The sequence below is a fragment of the Neomonachus schauinslandi genome, chromosome 2 (assembly GCF_002201575.2).
Source record: "Neomonachus schauinslandi chromosome 2, ASM220157v2, whole genome shotgun sequence".
Lineage (NCBI taxonomy): Eukaryota > Metazoa > Chordata > Mammalia > Carnivora > Phocidae > Neomonachus > Neomonachus schauinslandi.
The window spans coordinates 162402084-162427284 of record NC_058404.1 but is presented as its reverse complement, the minus strand read 5'-3'; the positions used below and the strand labels follow the sequence as shown (position 1 = coordinate 162427284).

Here is a 25201-nt window from a genome sequence, read left to right as displayed (position 1 = left end):
TGGAAGAGAACGGTTGCACAGGATAAGTTCAGGGTTTCATAGCCTTTCCCTGGGGATCTGTAGGGGAACAAATGCAGTCTGTCTGGTCTTGGAACCAGAAAACTGAGTCTGGGAAACCATGTCTACTGGCAAGAAGGGGAGGAATCAGAGGGTATTCCCAGCTCTGTCCACACACACCTCTGGTGGGCTGCTGAGCCACATACGCACAGAGTACACTCACAGCAGCTCAGCCAGATACAAAAGGGCTGACCCAAGATTCAAGCTGCCGCCTAAGAAACAGATTTGTAGTTAGAGTCCAGCCAAGATGAACTGCCTGCTAAAACTCAAGGAAACATCATACTCACTGAAGCCAAAATAACAGAACCCAGAGTTCTCTCAAATTTTACATCCTCAATGCCCTAGATACCATTCAAACTTACAAAATGTGTGAAGAACCAGGAAAATGTGACACACTTTTCTTTTTTTTTTTAAATTAACATATAATGTATTATTTGTTTCAGGGGTACAGGTCTGTGATTCATCAGTCCTATATAAGACCCAGTGCTCATTACAACACATACCTTCCCCAATGCCCATCACCCAGTTAATGGGAGACATTCTGAAGACAACTGAAACCAATCCTCAGAGGATGCAGATGTTGAAATGAGCAGACAAGATTTTTTTTTTAGCAGATAAGAAATCTCAGCAGATGGGGGCGCCTGGGTGGCTCAGTCATTAAGCGTCTGCCATCGGCTCAGGTCACGATCCCAGGGTCCTGGGATCGAGCCCCACATCGGGCTCCCTGCTCCGCGGGAAGCCTGCTTCTCCCTCTCCCACTCCCCCTGCTTGTGTTCCCTCTCTCGCTGTGTGTCTCTCTCTCTCAAATAAATAAATAAAATCTTTAAAAAAAAAAAAAAATCTCAGCAGAGAAATAGGAAAAAAAAAAAAGAAAAGAATCAAATGGAAATTCTAGAACTGAAAAAGTAATACACCAGATGGACTTAACAATGAACTGGAGATGACAAAGGAAAGAAAAAGTGGACTTGAAGACAAATCAACAGAAAATTATCCAATGAGAAGAATAAAGAAAAAAAAAGATTGAAATAAAAACAGATACTGAGAAAACTGTTAGAAAATATCATACATATAATTGGAGTCTCAGAAGGGGAGAGAGAATAGAGCAGACAAGCTATTTGAAAAATAATGGCAAAATATTTCCTCATTTGGGGAAAGACATACATTTATAGATTCAAGATGCTCAACAAACACAAAGTAGGATAAATACAAAAAAAGGTTAGCCAAGGCACATCATAATCGAACTGTAACAAGTCAAAGGTAAAAAGCAAATCTTAAAAACATGGAGAGAAAAATGACATACTACAAAAGAATGGTTCAACTGGACGCTGATTTCTCATCAGAAATTACGGAGGGCAGAGATAGTAGAACATCCTTAATGTGCTAAAAGAAAAAACTGTCAATAGCCCATAAATAGATCCTTCAAGAATGAAGGAAAAATAAAGAGAATTCATTATTAAAAGACCTGTACTACAAAAAAAAAAAAAAAGAAAAAAAAGGGGGTGGTTAAAGGAAGTTCTTCAAGCCAAAGGGAAAGGATACCAGATGGAAATCCAGATCCTCAAGAAAGAATGAAGAGCAAGAATAGTAATTTTGACATTACCCTGTGGGGTTTATAATATACATAAATGTAATACATAGACTAACTACAGCAAGGGACAAGGTAAGGTAGGGGCAGGCAGAAGGAATATGCATCTGTACAGTTATAAGCTTTCTGTTTTATGTGAAACAGTGACATTATTAACTGTACATGGACTGTAACAGTAAAGGATATATATTATGATCTCTAGAGAAACACCCAAACAGCAACACACACACAAATACATACTAAGAGGAAGATTAAAATGGAACTGTTTATACAAATATGTATGTACATATATCAATATATACATATATTAAAAATTTTTTTTTTCAAAAAAAGAGGAGGAGGAACATAACAACAAAAAATGGAGGGGAAATAAATAGAAAACAAATAATAAAGTGGGAGCCCCCAAACCCCCCATACCAGTAATTACATTAAACATTAATGGAATAAATATTAGTGGTGGCCTGAGGTTTGCAACAGAGATTAATTGCTGGGTATAAGGGATCTTACTGGTGTAACAGAAATGTTTTAAAACTGGATTATGGATTCCAATAAAAATTAGGAAAAAAAAACTGGATTATGATGATAGTTGCACAACTCACCAAACTGCTTTGAAAATTACTGAAAGGATGAACTTTATGGCATATAAGCTATACATCAATAAAGTTGTTTTCTAAAAAGTAAAAGAGGGATGCCTGGGTGGCTCAGTCAGTTGAGCGACCGACTCTCGATTTTGGCTCAGGTCGTGATCTCATGGGTTGTGAGACTGAGCCCTGTGTTGTCTTGTGAGGCTCCACACTCATCAGGGAGTCTGAGATTCTCTTTCTCCCTCTCCCCTTCCCCCAGCCCCACTCATGCTCTAAGATAAATAAATCTTTTTTTTAAAAAAGTGGGGTGCCTGGGTGGCTCAGTCAGTTGAGCGGCTGACTCTTGATTTTGGCTCAGGTCATGATCTCAGGGTCCTGGGATAGAGCCCTGCATTGGGCTCTGTGCTCAGTGGAGAGTCTGCTTGATGATTCTGTCCCTCTCTCTGCCCCACCCCTACTCTCTCTCTCTCAAATAATCTTAAAAAATAAAAAAAGTAAAAGATTCATGAAGCAAAAACTGACAGAATTAGAGGAAGAAATAAAATTATCCCACAACTGTAGTTAAGTTTTTTTTAAGGTTTATTTATTTATTTGAGAGAGAGAAAGCCCATGAGCAGGGGAGGAAGAGGGAGAGAGAATCTCAAGCGGACTCCCCGCTGAGCATAGAGCCCAACAACGGGCTCAATCTCACAACCTGAGCCGAAACCAAGAGTCAGACGATGCATAATCAACTTGCGCCACCCAGGCGTCCCCCCCCACAATCATAGTTAGGTATTTTAACCCCCCTTTCTCAGCAATAGAAAGACTAGGGGGGAAATCAAGAAAAACACAGAAAATCTGAAGAACTCTATATAACTACAAAATATATATTCTGTTCAATCCAGTGGTTCTCAGCAAAGGAAACTTTTCCTTCCAAGGGACATTTGGCAATGTCTGGACACATTTTTGGTGTCACCTCCTGGGGGCTGCTATTGGCATCTAGTAGGTACGCTAGATGCTGCTAAACATCCTCTGATGCATGGGGCAGCACCCCACAACAAAGACTTATCTGACTTTATTTTTTTTATTTTTTATTTTTTAAAGATTTTGTTTATTTATTTGACAGACAGAGACACAGCGAGAGAGGGAACACAAGCAGGGGGAGTGGGAGAAGGAGAAGCAGGCTTCCCGCTGAGCAGGGAGCCCAATGCAGGGCTCGATCCCAGGACCCTGGGATCATGACCTGAGCCGAAAGCAGACGCCTAACGACTGAGCCACCCAGGCACCCCAAGAATTATCTGACTTTAAATAGTAATAATTCCAAGGTTGAGAGACCTTGTTTTAAAGTACATTTACTGGGATAAACCATGTGTTAGGATACGAAACACATCACAGTAAATTTTAAAAGACTGAGATAATATAGAATATATTCCCTAACCACACAGAATTAAATCTGAAGTCAATAAAATTAAGGTATCTAGGAAAATCCTAAACAATTGCAAGTTAAACAACATACTTCTAAGTAATACATGGGTCACAGGGAAAAAAGCACAAGACAAATTAGAAAATATTTTGAACTAATGACAAAGAAAAATCAGTATTTGTGGGATGCAGCTAAAGCGGTGCTTAAAGGGAAACATATAGCTTTAAATGTGTATATTTAGTAAACAAAAGGGCAGGGACTACCTTTTCTGTTTGTTTTAAATGCTATATCCCTAGTACGTAAAATAATTTCCAGCATTTAGTGGGGACCCAATAAATATTTACTAAATGCATGAATATTATATAACTGAACAAATAGGAAAATTTCTAATAGCCAATGGTGGCATCTGGATAGCAGAATTATAAATGATTTTCTTTTTATACATTCCCGTGTCTGATTTGTAAAAAATAATCCATAGGTATTATATTTTTTAATTAGTAAAACTTTTTAAACTTAAATGGTTCTTTTCTAGGAGAAAATAAAAGGATCAGAGCCAACTGAAATCATATATAACTTAGAGAGGGAGGATCAGATTCTACGAAAGCATTTACTGGAAGGGTGCAAAGACAAAGAAACATTGTCTCCTGCTGGACACAAATCTGTTCTCTTTTTAGTTATTTTAGGGAGGGGAGAAAGGTACAAACCTAATTAACTACATGAAAAAAGTTACTGTAACTTCCCCAATTCCCAATGTAAACTGCTTCCAGAATTTAGAATGTGAGAAAACACTGCTCAGGTAGATCAACCCCTTGAGGGATTTGAACACAAGGCTCTAAACCCTTCCATTAGGATTTTTCTCTCCCCCTGACTCAGACTGATACAGTCAAAAGCAATGGGTGATCAAGCAATTTTTTTTTCTTTTCTTTTTTGCCTGTCTCCCCAGAAAGCTGCCAGATAATGAAATCGTTTTCTTCCCACACACAAGGATCTCATTCTGGTCTAAGTGAAAATACAGCTTGTCTCCAAGGAAACATATATGTCACTAAGACTCCAATACTCTCAGCAAGCACAGGCTACATCTTATTCTTTCTTCTCCCCAGTTCTGGGCATGGAGTTCCCCAAAACTAGCTTAAAAGGTAGCTAGGAAAATTAAGTGACTCTACCTGCTCTTCTTTTTAATTAATTACAAATCAACTAGTAGGACAAATTAGTATGTGGGGCATACACATAAATCATGAGCTTTCCGAAGGTCCTGAGTAATTAACATCATATTTCAAATGTGCTTTGAATCCCCAGACTCCTTTCCTTGGCTTAGTAGAAAAGGTGGCCAGGTGCTGTTCCACGGTGATCAGCCAGGAACTGAAAATGTGCTGTCTTAGGGCAGCGACAGAGCAGTGGGCTTAGGGAAGGTGGTTAACGACAGCTCACCTGAGGGACTCAGAATCACGGCTCAGTGATCTCACCTGGCCACATCACCCATCCCCGCCCCTCCTCTGCAAAGGGCTCAGAAGCTCTACTGAATCAATTTTAACCTCTGCAAATGAAGCAAGGAGCCGTGCAATTGGTACTTAATAAAGCAGTTCTTTAGACAACCTTTTGGCTCCAGTGACAGATATAAATGTGCCTTAAAGCCGCCAGGAAGCACTAAAAACCACAGGTTTGCAAAGCAAAAACTCAGCTGAAATGGAAAGGGGGGAAATTAAGAACAACAACAACAAAATTAAGCTCCAAGTGGCCCCGCAAATCTTATGAACCAAGCGAAGAACAGCCAAAGGAGCACTGAGGCTAGGCTGGAAAATCCCCATGCCGCAACTCTGAGGTGCCTTGATCAAGGTTACATGGGAAAGTGTGCACTGAATTACCCCCTTAAAATAGTCTCTCCAAGGGTATTGCAGAGTGAAACTGTTCGTCTCCATAAATCTCTCAGTTGACATTTGCACTGCAATCACAAGCAACATTTACAAAGGGCGAGACCAAGGAAAAAAAATTATGTTTTTCTGAAAGCGTGAAGGCTGGCACAAAGAGTTTTGCACAATTGGAGGCACTGGCGGGCGGGGTGGCGACAACAGGAAGGCCCCCTGCTCGCCCAGGGGCTAATGTGCAGCTCAGGACCGAGTAGAGCTGAATCCCACTGTGAGACTGCACAACTGTGACTGAAGCACCATCTAAAGGCTGCCTGCCTTGGGCCAAGGACGTTAGTCAAAGGGGGCCCCATATTTCTGATCCGGTGAAGGAAAACTGAAATGTTAGGTCTTCTTTTACACTAAGTCCTCAAAAACAGCCTGCAGGCTATGTATTTTCTTAGAAAGTAGAGGGCTTTTCTAACAATTAAAGCTTTCTAAAAATGGAATGCATCGCCCAGAGAGATTGAGTTCCCCATCTCCGGCCAGACACCAGCAGATGCTGGTGACCAACTGGCTAGGATGTCACAGAAGGGACGCGGGCACTGGCAGGGAAGGATTGGATGACTCCTAGGATCCCATCCAGTTAAAGGATCTAAGAAGTGGAGGTGATTACCTAAGTAACTCCAGAGAAAACTCCTGCCTCAAGTCTAATCACTTTAGGAAATAAAAAATACAGGGGCCCCCCGGGTGGCTCAGTTGGTTAAGCATCTGCCTTCAGCTCAGATCATGATCCCGGCGACCTGGGACAGAGCCCCCAAATGGGCTCCCTGCTCAGCGGGGAGTCTGCTTCTCCGTCTCCCCCTGCTCGTGCTCTCTCTCTCAAATAAAATCTTAAAAAAAAGAAAAAATACAGGTTTTTCAGAGTGTGCCATCCTCCATAAAGACAGACTCATACATTTGCTCTTGCTTCAACAAACCAAGTATAATGGTTGGAATCCCATTACAACAAACTATGGCATCACCCAAAAGTTTGTTTTTTTTTTTTTTAAACATTCATTTTATTTGACAGAGAGCAAGAGAGCACAAGCAGGGGGGAGCAGCAGCAGGAGAGGGAGAAGCAGGCTCCGCACTGAGCAGGGAGCCCAACACGGGGCTCGATCCCAGGACCCTGGGATCATGACCTGAGCCGAAGGCAGACGCTTAGCCGACTGAGCCACCCAGGCGCCCCACCATCACCCAGAAGTTTTGAAGGGAATCTCTGGGCACACGCATCACATCTAATGGCAACCCTCTAGGAAAGTAACAGGCTAGGTGATAGTTTCTGCCATACAAATATTTGAGGGTGCATTATTTGCATTTGTTGGGATCGAATAACCTGTTCATAGATTAAAAAAAAGAAACTACAAATGTGGGGCGCCTGGGTGGCTCAGTCGGCTAAGCGTCTGCCTTCGGCTCAGGTCATGATCCCAGGGTCCTGGGATCGAGCCCCGTGTTGGGCTCCCTGCTCAGTGCGGAGCCTGCTTCTCCCTCTCCTGCTCCCGCCCCCTCCTGCTCCTCCCCCCAAAAAAAAAAAAAAAAAATATGAAAAAAAAAAAAAAAAAAAAGAAACTACAAATGTGACTAAGCCTATCATCTGAGCCTTCCTGAAAACTCCTACTGAGTTTTCCACAGGATGGACTTAGTAACCGTGGTAATTTCAAAGATAACCAAAAGGACCAGCCCAGCTACACCGTCTGCTGCAGGTTTCCTGGCTAACCACAGAAATGCGCCACCCCACTCTTCCGGTTCCTGTATCAGAAGCTCATAGGGTACTCTGTACTTCTCCTTCATAGCATTTTACAATTGTAATGACAAAACTCATTATTCATTTTATTAATGTCTGTCTTCCATGTGAAAGTTCCAGAAAGGCAAGGTTCTCACTGTATCATCCTCAGTATCCTTGCCTTTACACAGCAGGTTGAGGCAGGGGGAGGTGTTTATGGAATAAAATAATACTCAGCTACACAGCCACTATATTACTCAAAGTGAAGCCATCTAAGAATACTAGGTATAGACAACAATGTGGAGAAATGAGAATGATCATACACTGGATGTGTAAAATGGGACAACCACTTTGGGGATTTGATATTTTCTGATAAGCATACCATAGGACCTAAAAATATATAGAGAAAAAAATATAGAGAGATTTATGTACACTTGATTATATGTATGGGAATGTTCATAGCAGCATTGGTCATAGCTGCCCCAAACTGGAAATGACCCAATTTCCACCAACAGTGAAATAAACTAGTGAACTATCACATATTCATGCATGGAATACTACATGGCAATGAAAATGAATGAAAGCATCATGTAACAACACAAATGATTCTCAACAAAAAAGCAAAACCAAAACACAGCACACAGAATACATATTGTGTTATTTCATTCATATAGAGACAAAAGACAAGCCAAACTGAATGATGCACTTTAGGGATACAAAAATAAGTTGCAAGTTCTACCAAACATGCAAAGAACAGACAGATTGCTATTAGTTGCAGAGGACAGGAACACGGAGGAGGCAAGAGAAAGGGCAGAAAATCCAGTAAGAAGTTACTGCAATTTAGCCGAGCCTGCCAGTCAAGAGCTGAGGGGGGCCCTGAGCCAGGGTGTGAGCAGTGGGGACTGAGAGAAGTAGACGATGAAAAACAGACAGAACTTGATGACAGAACAGATACAAGAGGTAAGATGAGGATGGTGCCAAGGAAAAGTCCCTTATTAAAAAGAGGGAAGAAAACAAAAAGACTACAAATCTGCAAATTATAATATTTACAATATAGCCATGATCTTGATGTTTAAGAGGGTGTGAAGTTATTCTAAAAATACATTCAATATCAAGAAGAATAAAAAACTGCAATGGATTTAAAACACGTGAAATGTTAAAAGTCATGAATTCATCACAAAACAGTAACACAAAAGGAAAAGGAGATGAAATATTCCACAAGTTCTAGCAATGTTGGGAAAGTGGTAAAAAATTAACTATGGCAAAGATGTATATTGTAGTCTCTAGAGTAACTTCTAAGAGACTTTGAAACTAACAATCCAATAGATGGGAAAAAAAAAAGAAAAAGAAAAAAAATATTTGATACAAAAGAAGGCAAGAAAGAAAAAGGAATATAAAATAGGAGGGTTAAATAGACAGAGTAGGATGATAGAAACATACTGCCATTTTACTGTACCTGTTAACACCACAGGATGCTTCCAGAATGTGGGAAATTCTACAGGACAACCATGATTTCTTCAATAACTAACTTGCAAAAAAAAAAAAAAAAAAAAGGAAGGGAGGGGGAGCGGTGGGTGGTAACTTATAGACTGAGACCCAACTGGCTAAAGGCAGTGTGCGGATGATGTTTAGATCCTTACGTGAATTAACTGCTAAAAAAAAAAAAGTATGACATAATCAGAGAAACCTGAACACTAAGTGAATAATGGTTTAAAAGAATTATTTTTAGGTGTGATAATGGTACGGTACTTTTGTTTAAAAAAAAAGATGTCTCACCTTTTAGAAATATGTAACAAAGTGATGGAGAAACTATAAATGAAATGATAAGTCATCTGAGATTTGCTTAAAAATGACCAGGTTGGCAAGGGTGGGGGAGGAGGCACGAAACAAGAAATGATCAAGATGGGCCGATGTGTTAACAATCATAGTAATACCCATATGGGATTTACTCTACTCTTCTACTTCTGTATTCATTTGGATTTTACTGGAATATAAAATATAAAGGGACAGAAGGAAAAAGGGAGGGAGGAAAGATCTCTAGATAGAAAAGTATGTGTAGAAAATGTTTTGGCAGGATATATTTCAAAATGTTCAAGTGGTTCTCTCTGGGCAAATGTGATCACAATTTTTAGAAAATGTTACAAATTTACCATCTCTGGGTGGGGAGATCACTAGTAATTTTTACTCTTCTTTTGCTTAGCTATGTTTTCTAGTTGTTTCTACAATGAACAAATCAGAATGTTGATTCAAAAACTGTTTAAAAGGACAGGAGAAAGACTGCCAAAAAACAAAGAGCCTCCCACTTAAATTCACATTTCTTAATCATTTCTGGGTCCTAGTTCCTTTGCAGAACCTAATGAGAGGTACTCTCACTCTTCTCCAGAAAATGCACAGACCTACAGAATTTTTCTTACGATGTGAAGAAACTGAGAGACTGCTAATGAGCTCAGAGACTTGCTGTGTTGTTAGTAGTTATAGTAAATGATAATGGCTGACATTTATTGCGTATCTGCTACGTGCCAAGCATGGCTCTGTGTGCTTTCCAACTGTTAACTCATCTCATCCTCCCAAGCAACTCTATGACACAGATGCTCTCATTGTACCCAACTTACAGATGAGGAGAGTGAAGAGAGAGAGGTGGAATAATATGCCCAGGGTCCCATAACTACGGCACGGCAGAACCAGCATACGAGCTCAGCAGCCTGGCTCTAAAGCTGGGCTTTTAACCACCAAATGAAGAGGCCCCTCACAGAGTTAAATCAAATACACCAAGCAAATGTGACATCCTGAGCCATGCTCCAGAGACCGTGTCTTCGAATTCAACTATGGTAAGTGCCTACTGTGTGCCAGAATCATCCAAACACATGAGCCCACCCAGCCCTGGCAACAGCCCTGGAAGGGACTCGCCCCAACACCCAGCGAACTGCAGCAGAATCCAAAGCCAAGCCTGACTTCCAACTTCAAGTTCACCAACCCACAGCTGATTCCTTTAAGTTGGGGAGATGGTCTATTCTAAGTCTCACATGGGGACCTCTGCATGAGCAAAATCTTTTCAAGATAACTAGTGGAGGTCCAGGTTAACAGTGCAATTGGTGGACCCTCAAATATGCCCATGACGCAAAGCAATCCAGTTTTTGAGATTTTCCCTCATCCGTCTGCTTTAGCCAGCTGAGACATCTTGGATGGAGACACGCTTCCAAAAGTTTGCCCCGGGGCTCATATACATCAACAGAATCATCTGCATATATTGCGGACAACTGCTAGGTGCTGCAGACCACAGTGCACTCATGCACAACAGAGCCTGTAAAAACACGCACAAATTACATGAAAGCCTCTCAATGCTTACGGTTTCACAGTTCAAGCATCGAGTCTCATTGGTCAGCGTTCCCTGAAAAATCTCATGGACCCAGGTCAGTTCTGGTTTATTATTCTCTGCAGGTTCATTCATGTTGCCATTTTTTAATTTTCCGTTTTGTTTTTCCTGTTTTTTCTCTTCCTGCAGGATGTCCGCAATAGTGTTTAGCAAATAATTTAAAAACTCGTGAGCATCCTGCTGCATGTAGTTATCAAAGAGATCTGGAAAAGAGAAGGTCATTATTTCAATCTCCGGTTCTTGAAAAGAAAAACAAAATGCTTAATTTTACGTGCACACTTCAATTTTTATATTGAAATGTCAATGGGACAGGTATCACATATATTCATCTCTATTTTGCAACTTTAACGGGTAAATTTTAGAAGAATTTTTGTTCATTATCCTTTTCTCTACCACCCAAGAACTACACTTCCCCTATCTCCCTGAAATCATCACGTATGTAAAACACTACCAAAATTTTTATTTTACAGAAAACCCCAGAAATTATTTCATAAGTTCCGTGACAAATGTCAGTATTTAATATGACGTGACCGCCAATGATCAATTATTCATTTTGCAGTTTATCTAGATGTCATTCTCCTTTTCCCAAAGATCGTATTAGACCATGGACTAGAATGGAAGGAGCTTAAATGAAACACATATGGGAGATGGGGGATACATGTATCTATCTGATGGTGTTCTGAAACCAAATACAAATGATTCCAGAAGCCTACTGCTGTTCCCTGCCATAAGGACAAACAATCAAGAGATGAATGCAGCTGTGAAACTTCATTATTAATCATGTTCGCGACAAGACTCGGGAGTGCTCTGCTTCCTCCTCAGATTATTTTTATTCTGGTACGTATAAACTACAACAACTTTAAAAGACAGCAATCAAATTAAATGAGACTTTATAAAACAAACATCTGATTAACTGTGCAAGTCTGTTGGAGTAAGGCTGAAATCTAGGATAAACACAAGTTGCCATATCAACTATTTCTAGTAGTAGAAATTACCAATGCAAAGCTTCTGGAATAACCTAGTCTCTACTACAACTTTTCCCGAAAAAGAAGATAGAAAAACCAGAAATAAAAAAAAAAAAAAATCAGGTGACAGCAGGTCATTTTTATAATATAAACACATCAATATCCTTCAATTGTCTTAGGCAAAAGTCAGAGGTATTATTTTTAAAACAGCAAGAGCTCTGATTAGACAATATACATTTACTTTAATCACTTATGACAAGATTTTAAGAGTACTATTTTATTCAATTATTGTGCCAACCTATTTATTCCAATCAGCGTTCTGCTTAGAAGACTGCCTTGGGCAATTTCTCTCTCACAATGGTCCTACCCAGTTAAAACTCCTCCCAATGTGGAGCAAATAAAAAGACCATTCCAAAATGGAATGATAAATCTGAATTTATAACCATGTTTTTTATCCAGCCTTAAGTTTACGGGATAGAAAAGGAGAATTACATCTTCTTTAAAAAACAAAAAAGTGATTTTCAAATAGTTGGCCAGACTCTTTTCCCTTTAAAAAAAAAAAAAAAAGAAAGAGGGGAGATTCATTTGGAGGATCCACAGAACGATGAATTCTTATTTTGGACCCTTAAACACATTACTCACCGTTCTCTTTTCTCAGCCGCGAAATGAACTTCTTTGGTGGGATCACGCCAACCTTCTTCTTCTGCGTGGCGATGCTATGGAAGAGGTCTGCCAGGCACGTCAGTAAGTTTTCCTTCTTTTTTTGCTGGGCCTTGTACGCCAGCACATTCTCCCGGAACGGCCGGCAGAAGTACAACGCCTGCAGCACCGAGTTACAGTAGCACGTGTTTCCAAACTGCCAAGGGACAACAGGGATGCTTCAGTTCATGGTCTGGAGAAGTCCAGCCTCCAGGAACCAGCCCAGATTTCCCAGTAGCAGCGTCCTGCTCACCATGCTAGAGACTAGTAAACCCCTCGCAACACCAAGGACTATCTGAGCAACAGGGAAACGAATACAAGTTTACATCAGCCTGGGGTCTCTCTGGCCCATAAAAGTCCCTAAAATGATAAGTACTAAGACTTGATTAAAAAAAAAAAAAATCTGGGGCGCCTGGGTGGCTCAGTCGTTTAGTGTCTGCCTTCGGCTCAGGTCATGATCCCAGGGTCCTGGGATCGAGCCCCGCGTCGGGCTCCCTGCTCGGTGGGAAGCCTGCTTCTCCCACTCCCCCTGCTTGTGTTCCCTCTCTCGCTGTGTCTCTGTCAAATAAATAAATAAAATCTTTTTTTTTTTTTTAAAGATTTTATTTATTTATTTGAGACAGAGAGAATGAGAGAGAGAGAGCACATGAGAGGGGGGAGGGTCAGAGGCAGAAGCAGGCTCCCTGCCGAGCAGGGAGCCCGACGCGGGACTCGATCCAGGGACTCCAGGATCATGACCTGAGCCGAAGGCAGTCGCTTAACCAACTGAGCCACCCAGGCGCCCATAAATAAAATCTTTAAAAAAATAATAAAATAAAATCTAAGGAGACCTTCTGGTGCTTAAAAAAAAAAAAGAGGGACGCCTGGGTGGCTCAGTCAGCTAGGCGTCTGCCTTCAGCTCAGGTCATGATCCTGGGGTCCTGGTATCAAGCCCTGTGTCAGGCTCCCTGCTCAGTGGGGAGTCTGCTTCTCCCTCTCCCTCTGGCTGCCGCTTCCCCTGCTTGTGCTCTCTCTGACAAATAAATAAAATCTTTAAAAAAAGAGAGAGAGAGAGAGAGAGAGAGGAGAAAAATGGACACAATATGGCGACCCAGGAAAGTAGCTGTCTAAATAAGAGAGGCCACGTTGCAACAAATGGAAACTCCAATGACAGAAAATAAAAACCGAAATCAGAAAGAAATCCAGGAACTAGGAACCATTTGCTCAGGTGAAACAGCCTTAACTACACGGGCACTTGTTTTAGTTTTTCCTGTTCAAGATTCTGGTGCCCCTGCGCACTGCTTCAGAACGCATGTTGTCACTTACTCCAGAGCGACAGAGGCAAAGAAGTGCCTCCCTAGGTCATCCCACCAGCTTCTTCCCCTCAAACTCCTAAGTCACCCTCAGTCTGGTTTCTGCCAAGATGGCAAGCGTCCCAACACAACAGCACTCAGTTCCTGGTCTCCTACATAATCACATGAGGACTCACACCATAATATTTTGTTCCTCACAAAAACCATGGCTACTCAGATGATGATTAAAGAGGAAAATGCCATCATGTCATTGGTTTTCGACAGACCGTGACACCAACTCTGTGGAAGAACACCGTTGAGACTATCACTATCCCTTTAGAATTTTCCACACACAGGAAAACGAAAAGGAAACAATTTAAAGAAATCACAAGATTAATAACACAGATTTCAAAACGCTGTGTAAGATTAAAATAGAATATGAACATCTTCTCAAAACTGGTTGTTGGCTTGTGTGTCATTTTCCCAAGAGTGAGACAGATGCTCTGCCATACTTAATGGGACATTTCTACGTATGCTAAGATAGAACATTTCCTATTTTTACATGTTTTAATCTACTTTGACACAATTATGTAATAGGAGACAAATCTCTTTTTAAAGAGAAGCTGGAACTTTCATGAATTACCATTCGAAGTGAACATAAATGAAGCTATTAATAAATTTAATCTCACAACGCTTCCACAAACTAGGAAACGGCTTTAATTCTTTTTTTCCCCATTTGTGTTTTCTGCTAAGGCAGAATTTCTCACAACTTGAATAACTATCTTCATAGGGCTAAGCAGAGGCCTGTGCATAATGGCTAAAAAAGCTATTAAAATTAGAAGTCAGTATTTTGCCAACACAATGCCCTATATTCTAGAGCTTCAGACTTCCTCCTTACATCCTTTTCCCTTTGACTCAGTGCCTCCACCTTTACCTAGATACCCTTTAGGAATGCTTGGCCCCGATTCAGGGGATGACTCCTGGGAAAGAAAAGGAACTAACATTCACTGAGTGTACACAATGTGCCTCAGCCTCGTGTCAGGATCTTCAATAGGAGCTCTCACTGATCCTTCACTATAACCCAGGAGATAGATGTATGGTCTCCATTTTACAGATGGGGACATGGAGGCTCAGAGAGGCCAAGTGACTTGTTCGAGATTACACAGCTAGTAAACAGCTGGGCACAACTCGGACTTAAGTCTGTATTCCTTCAAAGCCAACGTTCTTTCCATCAGCCACAAGCAGCATTCACTCGCTGAGTTATGTCTAGCTTCCCCAGTGGCAATTACTACCTGTTACACTTGGGTGCGGACAGATTCTGCTCAGAGCAGCTGTTCCAGAAAACCGGGTACTTACGAGTTAACACCTGATGTGTGGCAAACCTCCAGGCCAGAGGAAAGGATCGGGCAAGGAAGAACGCTCACAAGGGGTGCGGGTAACACTGCCTTACTACCGACTCATAATCAGCTTACCAAGGAAGCAGAGCCTGCTAAGTGTGGCCACACACAAGGGAGCCAGTGCTGGGCACTGATAAGAGGAGGCCAAGGAAGTCTGAGATCCACTGGTCCCGGCTTCCCCCCAACAACCAGCCCCTGTTTTAAGTGCCACTGTCAGGTTATATTGTTGAACAGTTACTGCCGATGAGTTGGTAACACTTTTACAATTCTGGTTGTACTGATGCATATTGAAACAAAGACTGCCTAAGGAGCTCGTCCACATGACACAAGCAGATTTGGCCATAAAGTCTAATAAAATGGTGCCAAAAGTTATGTGTACAAAGGAAATCTCGTAAGCAGAGATGGGGAAGTGAGAATCCGACCCAACAATGCAGTAATGAAACCTTTTTTTCCGGGACAACTGACATTTTCAAAAACCGGACTAATCTTCTCCCTCCCCAACATTTACCATTCCTAGGAACTAAGGCACATGAACAATTATTTAAAAATTGGTCATAAGGAAAACTGCCATGGAGTTGCTTCAGTACTCTAAAACATTTGATAAAAATAATACATTTTTGAATACTTACGTTGACCAATCCAAAGTAGTGTTCATTGATTGGAAACTGCTCTGGACCAATGTCTTTTTCCAGAGCAGAGGCATTGGTGCCCTAAAAGAGAAAAATAAAAGTTCTGCTGTAGGTAAAATGGACAACAGACTCTTAAGACAGTCCACTATTGATAACCCTGGTCCTCATGGTGGTTGGTGATGTTCATGCTAGGAAAAAAGGTGTCAGAAGTAAATCAGTAAATGAATTAATAATGTCAGCCTTATTCTTCTCCTCATCCAACTTAATCATCCCTTCAAACCTGTTCTACTTGGCTTTGATTATCTTCTACTAGGAAAGTTGGTTTGAGATGGGCAAATAAGCAAACTGTCATTAAGAACCTGTGAATAAAACATGTTTAAGCTCAGCAGTTTTTATAATGCTTAGTGGTATAAAGATTCATATCACCACTCTTGAAGTCAATTTCTTCATTCCGATGAAGATTTATTGTGCACCCACTATGTGCCAGGCACTGTTCTAGGCACTGACAATATAACAGTGAACAAAACAGACAAGGAAGCCCACTCTCATGGAGCTTGTATTTTAGTGGATGAAGACAGCTGGAAAGAAAAAGCAAATACACCAGACAGTATACTGGAAAGCGGTAAGTGCAGTGATGAAAAATAAAGGAGGAAATGAGGGTATGGACCTCAGGGAGGAGGGGTGAGGAGAGGCATGGGGGTGGGGTGGCAGGTAGACAGCTGAAGCTTTAAATGGGGTGGTCAGGGAAAAGCCTTACCTGGGAAAGTGAAATGTCCAGGGAATACGGTGAATAAGGGAGCAATACACTTTAAAACCCAATACTTCCCAAATACATCCAATTGGTAAGTCATGTGAAGCCAAGTTTAACGCTCCAACTAGATGGTGGGAAGTTACTGGGTAGTCCTACTGTGTGCCAGGGATTGTGCTATTTATTCTCACAACAATCCTACAGGTAACATAAGGTTTACGACAGTTAAAAATCTGCCCAAGGACCACGGTCAGTAAGTGGTCAGTAAGTGGCAGAGCTAGGCCTTGAACCCAGGAGTCACAGTTGGGAGCCCATGATCTTTTTTTTTTTTTTTTTTTTAAGATTTTATTTATTTGAGAGAGAGAATGAGATAGAGAGAGAGAGCATGAGAGGGGGGAGGGTCAGAGAGAGAAGCAGACTCCCTGCTGAGCAGGGAGCCCGATGTGGGACTCGATCCCAGGACTCCAGGATCATGACCTGAGCCGAAGGCAGTCGCTTAACCAACTGAGCCACCCAGGCGCCCGGGAGCCCGTGATCTTAACAAATGCTAGGCACAGCAACCATACCGAACAAACTGCTAAGGGCCAAGTGGCCACAGCAATACCACACCGATCACCACTGCTCCCCAAAGGCCTAGATGAGTCTGCTGGGATGAGGAAAAGTGACCAAAGTTCAGTCCAACAAGGTAAGTAGTTTGCGGGGGGGGGGGGGGGGATCAGGCTCCACATCTTCCCGTGGCTCTACCATCATTCTACAGCCTTCTCACGTCCTCAGGCTATCACAGAAGGCTCAGTTCACAGAATCTCAAAGATGGGGGGATATGCATTATAGAAAGAAAAAGACACTGTTATGTTTTATAAAAAATAAATCTGTTGCTGCTACTTATTCTTGATTCATATAATTAGCATCTCCTCTCACGGGAAGAAATGGCCAAAAGGTGGGCCGAGAATCAGTCAAAATGGTCACTTGTCAACATGAAAATGTTAAATACAAAATAACCCAATTTCAAGCAAACAGAACTGCAGCAGAAATGGCAATTCCATCCCCTTGTCATAATATCCTGTTTTCCTGTGTCTTCTAGGTCCATTATACGGCCCACCAAGCTGAATTCCTTTTCCTGTCACGTGAGACTTTGAGTTCAGTGGTCATCTGTGCGTTCAACAGTTTCACTTTTCGTGTGTGTGTATTTCATCACCTTTCACAATAATGCAACCCCATATACAACGCTGAATCTTTTAAATAATACCATATTATAGCAGGATTTTATGGTATAGACAAAATCACTAAAAACTTTCAAAAAAGGTACATCTTAATCATAAATCAATATAAATAATGCATATTAAATATACCCACAGGCGTATCTGAAGCAACATTAGAATACATGGCTTCGAGCCCAGGAGGAACGTCAGATATAAAAGTACAGCACATGGAGACAGAGCTCATTAAATCTCTCTTTATGAGGTAGCCACATATTCAAGTTAATCCATGATTTTTGCTATTCAGGAATTCTTGGATCGAGTCAGCTTTGTTCTACCTATCTTACTACTTTCCCACTGGAGGGGGAGTTGGGGAAGTGATCACTCATACAGAGGGCAATGTTTAAGAGAAATAACTGGTCAAAACACCTGCCCTTCTGAGGCCCACGCCTCATAGCGCTTGCAAGGCCCTTCCTGTCTCCTCTGCTTGGCTGACCTCCACTCATGGAAGACCCACCTTTATCTGCCATCTCCTGCCATCATCTGAGGTGGTCTCCATCCCTATGTGGAGGAGCATTCCCACAGCCTGCTCTCTCAGTAACTGGATGTCCTATTCTCCAGCTGTCTTTTAGTCCACGCCACTCTGGTGCCTCACTCCCAAAGATGTACTCTGGATCTGCTCGCTGCCCTAAAGTCGATCCCGGCTCAGCTCTGCCTGCTGGCTTCCTGAAGCATCCCAGCACCACGGCTCCATTTACTCCCCAGAGCCTCTCACTCCTCTTCTTTCTTATTCAGCTTAGAGTCTAGGGATCATGATTTGCACTGCTCTTACAAACAACCCTAACCTTGTCCTTTGGGCACACCACCTAGCAAAAAATAAACCCAATAGGAACCAACCTGTCCACCTTCTCTGAACACATACATCCACACAGATGTGCAATGCTAGTGGAAGTCACACAGCCAAGCTGACTGGATTCACCCAAATTCACCAAAGTGGACCCGAACGTGTCCTGCTTCCAACAATGTCTCTTCAGGGCACTCATTCTCCACGCCATGACGACTATTTCCAACTTTCCCAGAGATCATCAAAACTTCCACACCCCCTAGATCTCCTTTGTGATTCAATGGGGAAAAATTTTTTTTAATTGAACTAAATTAAACCAGTAGAGAGGAACGCCCTTAATTTCACTCCCAAACCTCCCAACCTATGTCCCTCTGTTAATGAAGGAGATCTCTCTCTTGTCCAAGCCAATGTCTCCTCTACGGTTAGATCCTTCTCATCAGAATTGAACATGCCTGTCCTGAAGGCTCGTGGCAGCTGTTGACATCTCGTCATTTCGGCCCAGTGCTCTGAATGTCAAAGTGAAGAATTTAGCATGCCTCGGTGCCTCTCCCACTAAAAATACAAGCGTGCACACTCTCCCACATCTCTCCCCCGGTGACCTCCCCCCGTGTTCTCGTCCCATCATAGCTCAACTTCTTTAAAGAACTCTCTATTCTGAAACAACTATAGATGAGTCAGATAACTTCTAAGATTTGTTTTAAATAATCCAGTGGTAAGGGGCACCTGAATGGCTCAGCCGGTTAAGTGTCTGCCTTCAGCTCAGGTCATGATCCCTGGGTCCTGGGATCGAGCCCTGCTCAATGGGGAGCCTCCTTCTCTCTCTCCCTCTGCCTCTCCACCCTGCTTGTGCTCTCTCTCGTGTGCACACACGCTGTCTCTCTCTCTCTCTCTCAAATAAATAAATAAAATCTTAAAAAAAAATAACCCAGTGGTGAGGTGGGGAGAAATGGGGACACAGTGCGTTGTTGAAGCTGAGTGCTGGGTATATGGCGCTCCTTATACCATTCTGTTTATACTTTAACACGTATGTGTATAGGCAGAGTAATGGTCTTCCAAAGATGTCCACGTCCTCATCCCCAGAACTTGTGATTACATTACCTTACACGGCAAAGGGAAATTCAGGTTGTAGATGGGATTAATTTGCCAATCAGCTGACATTAAAATAGGGGGACTGTTCTGGATTCTCTTGGTGGACCCAATGTTATCACAAGCATCCTTGAAAGTGGGAAACAGAAGCAGAATGATAGATCAGAGTGATGCCATGTGTGAAGGACTTAACCAGCCTTTGCTAATTTTGAAGATGAAGGAAGGGGGCCAGGAGCCAAGGAACACAGGCAACCTCTAGAAACTGAAAAAGGCAAGACACAGTCTCTGCTAGAGCCTCCAGGAAGAACACAGCCCTGTACTGCCTTCATGTTAGCTCAGGGAGGCCCATTTCAGATCTCTGACCTCCAGAACCGTAAAATGAGAAATCTGGATTGTTTAAGGCACTGAGTTAATGGTAATTTGTTATAGCAGCAATAGGAAACTAACACAATTTGTTAGAGATTGTCCATAATACTCTCTTAAGACTTGGCTCTTTCCTCACCTCCACATCCCTCGTCTGGATTCTACCCCCGCTTCATCCCTGATGCGCGCCAAACACCGCCAACTCCAGGGCGCACATTGAGCTGCTGGCCTCTCCAGGCACTGAGGCCCTCATCCCTCTTCTCTGTGCCCCTCTAGGGTGCAGGCGATAACCACTCATGGGGCCTCAAGCAGCAGCTACCATTTCCAACTGCATCTTCATCCCAGAAAACTTACTTCTGAGCTCATTCAGACTGGATGAGTATTGACATTTCCAATGGCTTGTCTCACAGGCCCTCAAAATCAGTCTACTCCAAACCAGAGCATTCCCTTCTCCTTCCCCCCCAAATCCAACCCTTTCCTGGTGTTTCCCCCACAGAGTAAATGACAATGCGGCCTCCTTCCTGGCCAACACTAGATCTAGCCTGGGGTCTTGCCCGATCCACCCACCACTATGTCTTTGGGTTCACTCTCCTTCAATCTCTCAGGGCCATTCACTTCTCTTTAATCTCCTGTCATCACCAGCAAGGCCAGGCCATTGGCATCTCTCACCTGAATTATGACAGCGTCCTAAGCGGTCTCCAACACCCATGTGCCCACCTCTAACCCCATGTCAACATGTCAACACAAGTCAGCTGTCAACGCGGCAGCACAAGTATTCTTTGTAAATACAAATCTACTCTAAAACCACCAGCGGCTCCCCCTGCTGTCTCCACAGTCACCTCTTGCCACCCACTACTTGGCCTGTCACAACGGCCTTCGTTCTGTTCCTCACACATCTCAGCACACCTCAAATTCCATCCCACCCACCACCTGAAGGCTCTTCCCCAGTTTCTTCACCTGGCTGTACCCCATCATCCTTCTCAGGGAATTCCTCACTGACCACCCCCAGGCTCCGGGAGTGTCTGGCGCAGAAAGAATATTGGCCCCTCAGAGATGTCCGCACCCTAATCCCTGGAGCCTGTGAATCTGTGACCTTACATGGCAAACAGGACTGTGCAGGTGTGATTAATTTAAGGGTCTGGAGATGAGGAGATGACCCTGGATTATCTGGGTGGGCCCGGTGTAACCACAAGGGTCCACAGAGGAAGGAGGCAAGAGGCAAGAGTGGGTGAGGAGACGAGCCAAGAGAAGCAGAGTTCCGAGGGGGGATGTGAAGATGGAGGAAGGGCTGTGGGCTGTGGAACATAGGCAGCCTCAGAAACTGGAAAAGGCAAAGGAATGCATTCCCCCCCCCCCCCCCCGCCCCTCCGGAAGTTATGCAGCCTAGCTGATGCCTTGATTTTAGGACTTCTGACCTCTGGAGCTCTAAAAGAATAAATGTGTCAGGGCGCCTGGGTGGCTCAGTTGGTTAAACGACTGCCTTTGGCTCAGGTCATGATCCTGGAGTCCCAGGATCGAGTCCCACATCGGGCTCCCTGCTCAGCGGGGGGTCTGCTTCTCCCTCTGACCCTCCCCTCTCTCATGCTCTCTCTCTCTCATTCTCTCTCTCAAATAAATAAATAAAATCTTTAAAAAAAAGAGGAATAAATGTGTCATTGGAAGCTACTAAGAGCGTGGTAAATTTTTACAGGAGCAATAGGAAACTTCAACCACATAAGCCCCGCCTCCCACCCAGGGCACCCATACAGCATCCATACCCAGCTGCAAGGGAGCCTGGCAAGTGTGGTCTTCACCTAAGCAGCTATGACTAGCATTAGAAATGGAAAATGGAGGGGCGCCTGGGGCGGTGGGGGGGCTCAGTCATTAAGCGTCTGCCTTCGGCTCAGTTCATGATCTCGGGGTCCTGGGATCCAGCCCCGCGTCGGGCTCCCTGCTCGGCGGGGAGTCTGCTTCTCCCTCTCCCTCTGCTGCTCCCCCTGCTGTTCTCTCTCTCTGTCAAATAAAGAAAGAAAATCTAAAAAAAAAAATAGAAACGGAAAATGGATACTGAGGGAACAACCAGCGGTCAATGTCTCAGAGGGTCCTCACGGCAAGGTTTGTAACAGAAACAAGTTAAAAGCAACTTGAACTGGTTAAAAAGTTATAGTAACCCGTATGATGGAATACCATGCAGCTATTTGAAAAAGTAAAGTTGCGGGGCACCTGGGTGGCTCAGTCGGTTAAGCATCCAACTCTTGGTTTCAGCTCAGGTCATGATCTCGAGGTTGTGGGATCAAGCCCCACATCGGGCTCTGCCCTGAGTTCACAATCTGCTTCAGATTCTCTCTCTCCCTCCCTCACGTGTGTGCACGCGCTCTCTCTCTCAAATAAATAAATCTTAAAAAAAAAAAAACAGTAAAGCTGCCACATAAGTACTGCTATGAAAATCTGTCCAAGATACAGTAATAAGTTAAAACATGCGAGAGAGTGTCACTATGCAGGCCAATACTGGAAATGTCATTCATTTAATCACCAGACACTGAGCCCTGCTCTGCGCCCAGCGCTTGTACCTGAGGCCCACACGTGGACACAGCAGACCTGGCCTGCCTGCGTTCACCGCCTCCATGCTAGTGGAAGCCCCTTCCAGAGTACTGGAAAATTATTAACATTAGCACTATCACCAGGGTCTAGGAGCGGGGCTGGGAGATGAAGAGGTCACCAAGGGGCTTTTCATGTTCTCTTCCCAACTATTTACATGTTTTACTCTGAGCATATATTATTTTTGTCATACAAAAAGTTTAATAAAAATTAGCAAACTAATATTCTGCAGACCAGCTATCTAAAGCCCTCAGCACATAATTCAGACTGTATTTGGCCATTTTCTTCCTCCCAGTAGGAATTTGCCTTTGGTTTTGGTCACTCCCCTCTCTTGTCCTTGGTTTCCTGGCCGAGAGGGGAGGGTAGCTGGTCTCCAGCCAACCTACTGCTCAGAGGGTGCAGGGAGAATCAAGCAAAACCGGGAATGTCATCAGCACTATGTAAATTGCATGGTACCAACCACCAACCCAGGAGCCCACACTCCTGCTCACACCTCACACAGAAGCACAAAAGGCAAAGTGGGAGGCCAGATGCTGAACAAAAAAACTGATTTGTGGTGGTAAATCACAGGGTCTGGAGGTATGGAAACACAAAGATCTTATTTCCATCAGTAAAAAATTTGGTAACCTTTGAAAAACAATGTGCCACACTTTATTAAAAATAGAATCTGGGCTGGGACAAGTTCCAACAAGAAGACTGTAATGTTAGCTCTTCAAAGCCCTTCTGAGAGCAATTCTGTGACTGCCGAGGGGGCTACAAAAATCACCAAATAAACAACAACAACCGGGAAGGATGAATCATAAATGCCTCAGATGGAGAGAGAAAGGCATTTCTTTTTAAAGCGATTTTAAAAGCAGTTTATAAGGAAAGCATATTAGAATTTCTTCCATGGACGGGTAAAAAGGACACAGAATCTTGCTCCAGAGGATGATATAATCAGAACACCGGCACTGCAAGGTCTATAAAAGCCGATGAGAATATTGCCATAATATGGGAGTGCCTGAACAAAAAAACGCAGAGACCAGGAAGCACCCTGGAGATCAGCTAGACCCACTTCACAGACAAAAAAAGCCAAGGCCAAGAGAAGTAAGCCTCCTTGCCCAAGATAACCTCAGGACAGCCCATTTTTTCGCATCCTAGGATAGGCAGGCTCTCTTTCGAGTTTGTACAAAGAAAGGACACACACAAAAAAGGCCAAAAACGACATGGAAGGATTCCTAAGTACACAGAGGAAGTGTCATTAATTATATTAAAATATATAATCATTCTACTTATCAAGTTAAGTTTACAAAGTACAAATGTATATAAAGAACTAGTTTTCACAAGGACTAGTATTCCCTGACTTCTGATGATTAAGGGTCATTTCTACAGCCTTACAGAGAGAGTGAAACAAAAATGAGGTGATGCAGCCCAAGATCTCAGGATGAGTCAGGAGCATTTGCCAGAATTCAAGGATGGTTAAGGAAGAGTTGCGGCCACTGGTCCCCCAGCGGTAATTAGTAATGATAACGATAAACAACACAAATCATCCTTACTATGTCCAGTCACTGCCGCAAGGACATGATGTGTATTTTACTCCTTTAATCCTCATCTCACAATTTAACTCTATGAGGTGAATGCCATTATTGTCCCCATTTTAAAGATAAGATGACTGGGACCGCAAGATGGTAAGTAACTTTATCCAAGTTCACACAGCCAAGTGGTGGAACTGGGTTTGAACTCACACCACTATGCTCCCGACCACTATACCATACTGACTCTCCAGGAGGCAGAGTTCCCTGGGAAACCCAGAATGGCAGAAATTGAAAACCTGAAGAGGTCACAAAGCTGTACAGGAAAATCCCTAACTCCAAAGCACCCCTTGAAATAGCCACAGTGAACAGCACACCAGTCCTTTTCTGTAAAATCTCTACAGGACACTGCTACCTGTTTAAAGGAAATGTAAAAATTGAGGTTGGAAGTCAGGAAAAACTCAGGATGTAGTCAATAGGAAAATGGATTTTTCCCCCCAGATGGTTTTAAGCTCTGCGAACCTTTAGCCAAGTAGGAAAAGAAAATAATATTAAGTTTTAACGAGGCAAAAAGAGAAAACAGCATCAAAAATAGAAACGAGGGCATCTGGGTGGCTCAGTCGGTTAAGCATCTGCCTTCGGCTCAGGTCATGATCCCAGGGTCCTGGGATCAAGCCCCGCGTCGGCTCCCTGCTCAGGGGGGAGCCTGCTTCTCCCTCTGCCTCTCTCCCCTGCTCTTACTTACACAAATTTGCTAATTGAATAAATTTGGCAAATGGGGGGAAGGGTAAGTGGTATGTGCCACTCATTCAGAGACTTCATGTCTATATATTCACTTCATCTCGTCCACTAGCCCAAGCCAGATGACACTCATTATCCCCGTGCTACTCAGGAAGAAATGGAGGGAACCTGCTCACATTCGCTCAGCCTATAAAGGCAGGGACAGGACTCAAATGTAGGCCATTCGGATTCACAGCCCAGACTCCTGATCACCAGTCAGGGGAGATGATCTTTTTGTTCATATTTTTAGTAATTCCTGAGCTGCAGATCCAGGGACTAGGCAGAGAGCCAGAGCTGCTTCTGAGAGTGTGCTCTCTGGCTCCCGGTCACACAACACCTCATCACCTACGCACTGGGTATGCGATACCCCAAGGTGGCTACGGATGCCCGTCCTGCTCAGACAGCAGACAGGTCACCCAGTCCCAGTGAGCAACACTAAACAAAACTCTCCCTCCAGAAAAAATCACTCCCGGAGACTCACCAGCCCCATTTCATAGCTAAGGGAAATGAGGTTAAAGGGGGTTAAGG

General features: G+C 43.2%; 1 protein-coding gene across 3 annotated transcripts in view; it reads right to left on the bottom strand.

The window, feature by feature from the left end:
* USP46 (ubiquitin specific peptidase 46) overlaps positions 1–25201 on the bottom strand; it is a 55484-nt gene that overhangs the window by 17372 nt on the left and 12911 nt on the right. For all 3 annotated transcript variants that reach the window (XM_044912989.1, XM_044912991.1, XM_044912990.1), the window contains exons 2-4: positions 15569–15649; positions 12215–12428; positions 10581–10810 (exon numbers count right to left, since the gene is read on the bottom strand). In XM_044912989.1, the coding sequence (XP_044768924.1) occupies positions 10581–10810; positions 12215–12428; positions 15569–15649 (525 nt within the window). The remainder of the gene's footprint in view (positions 1–10580; positions 10811–12214; positions 12429–15568; positions 15650–25201) is intronic.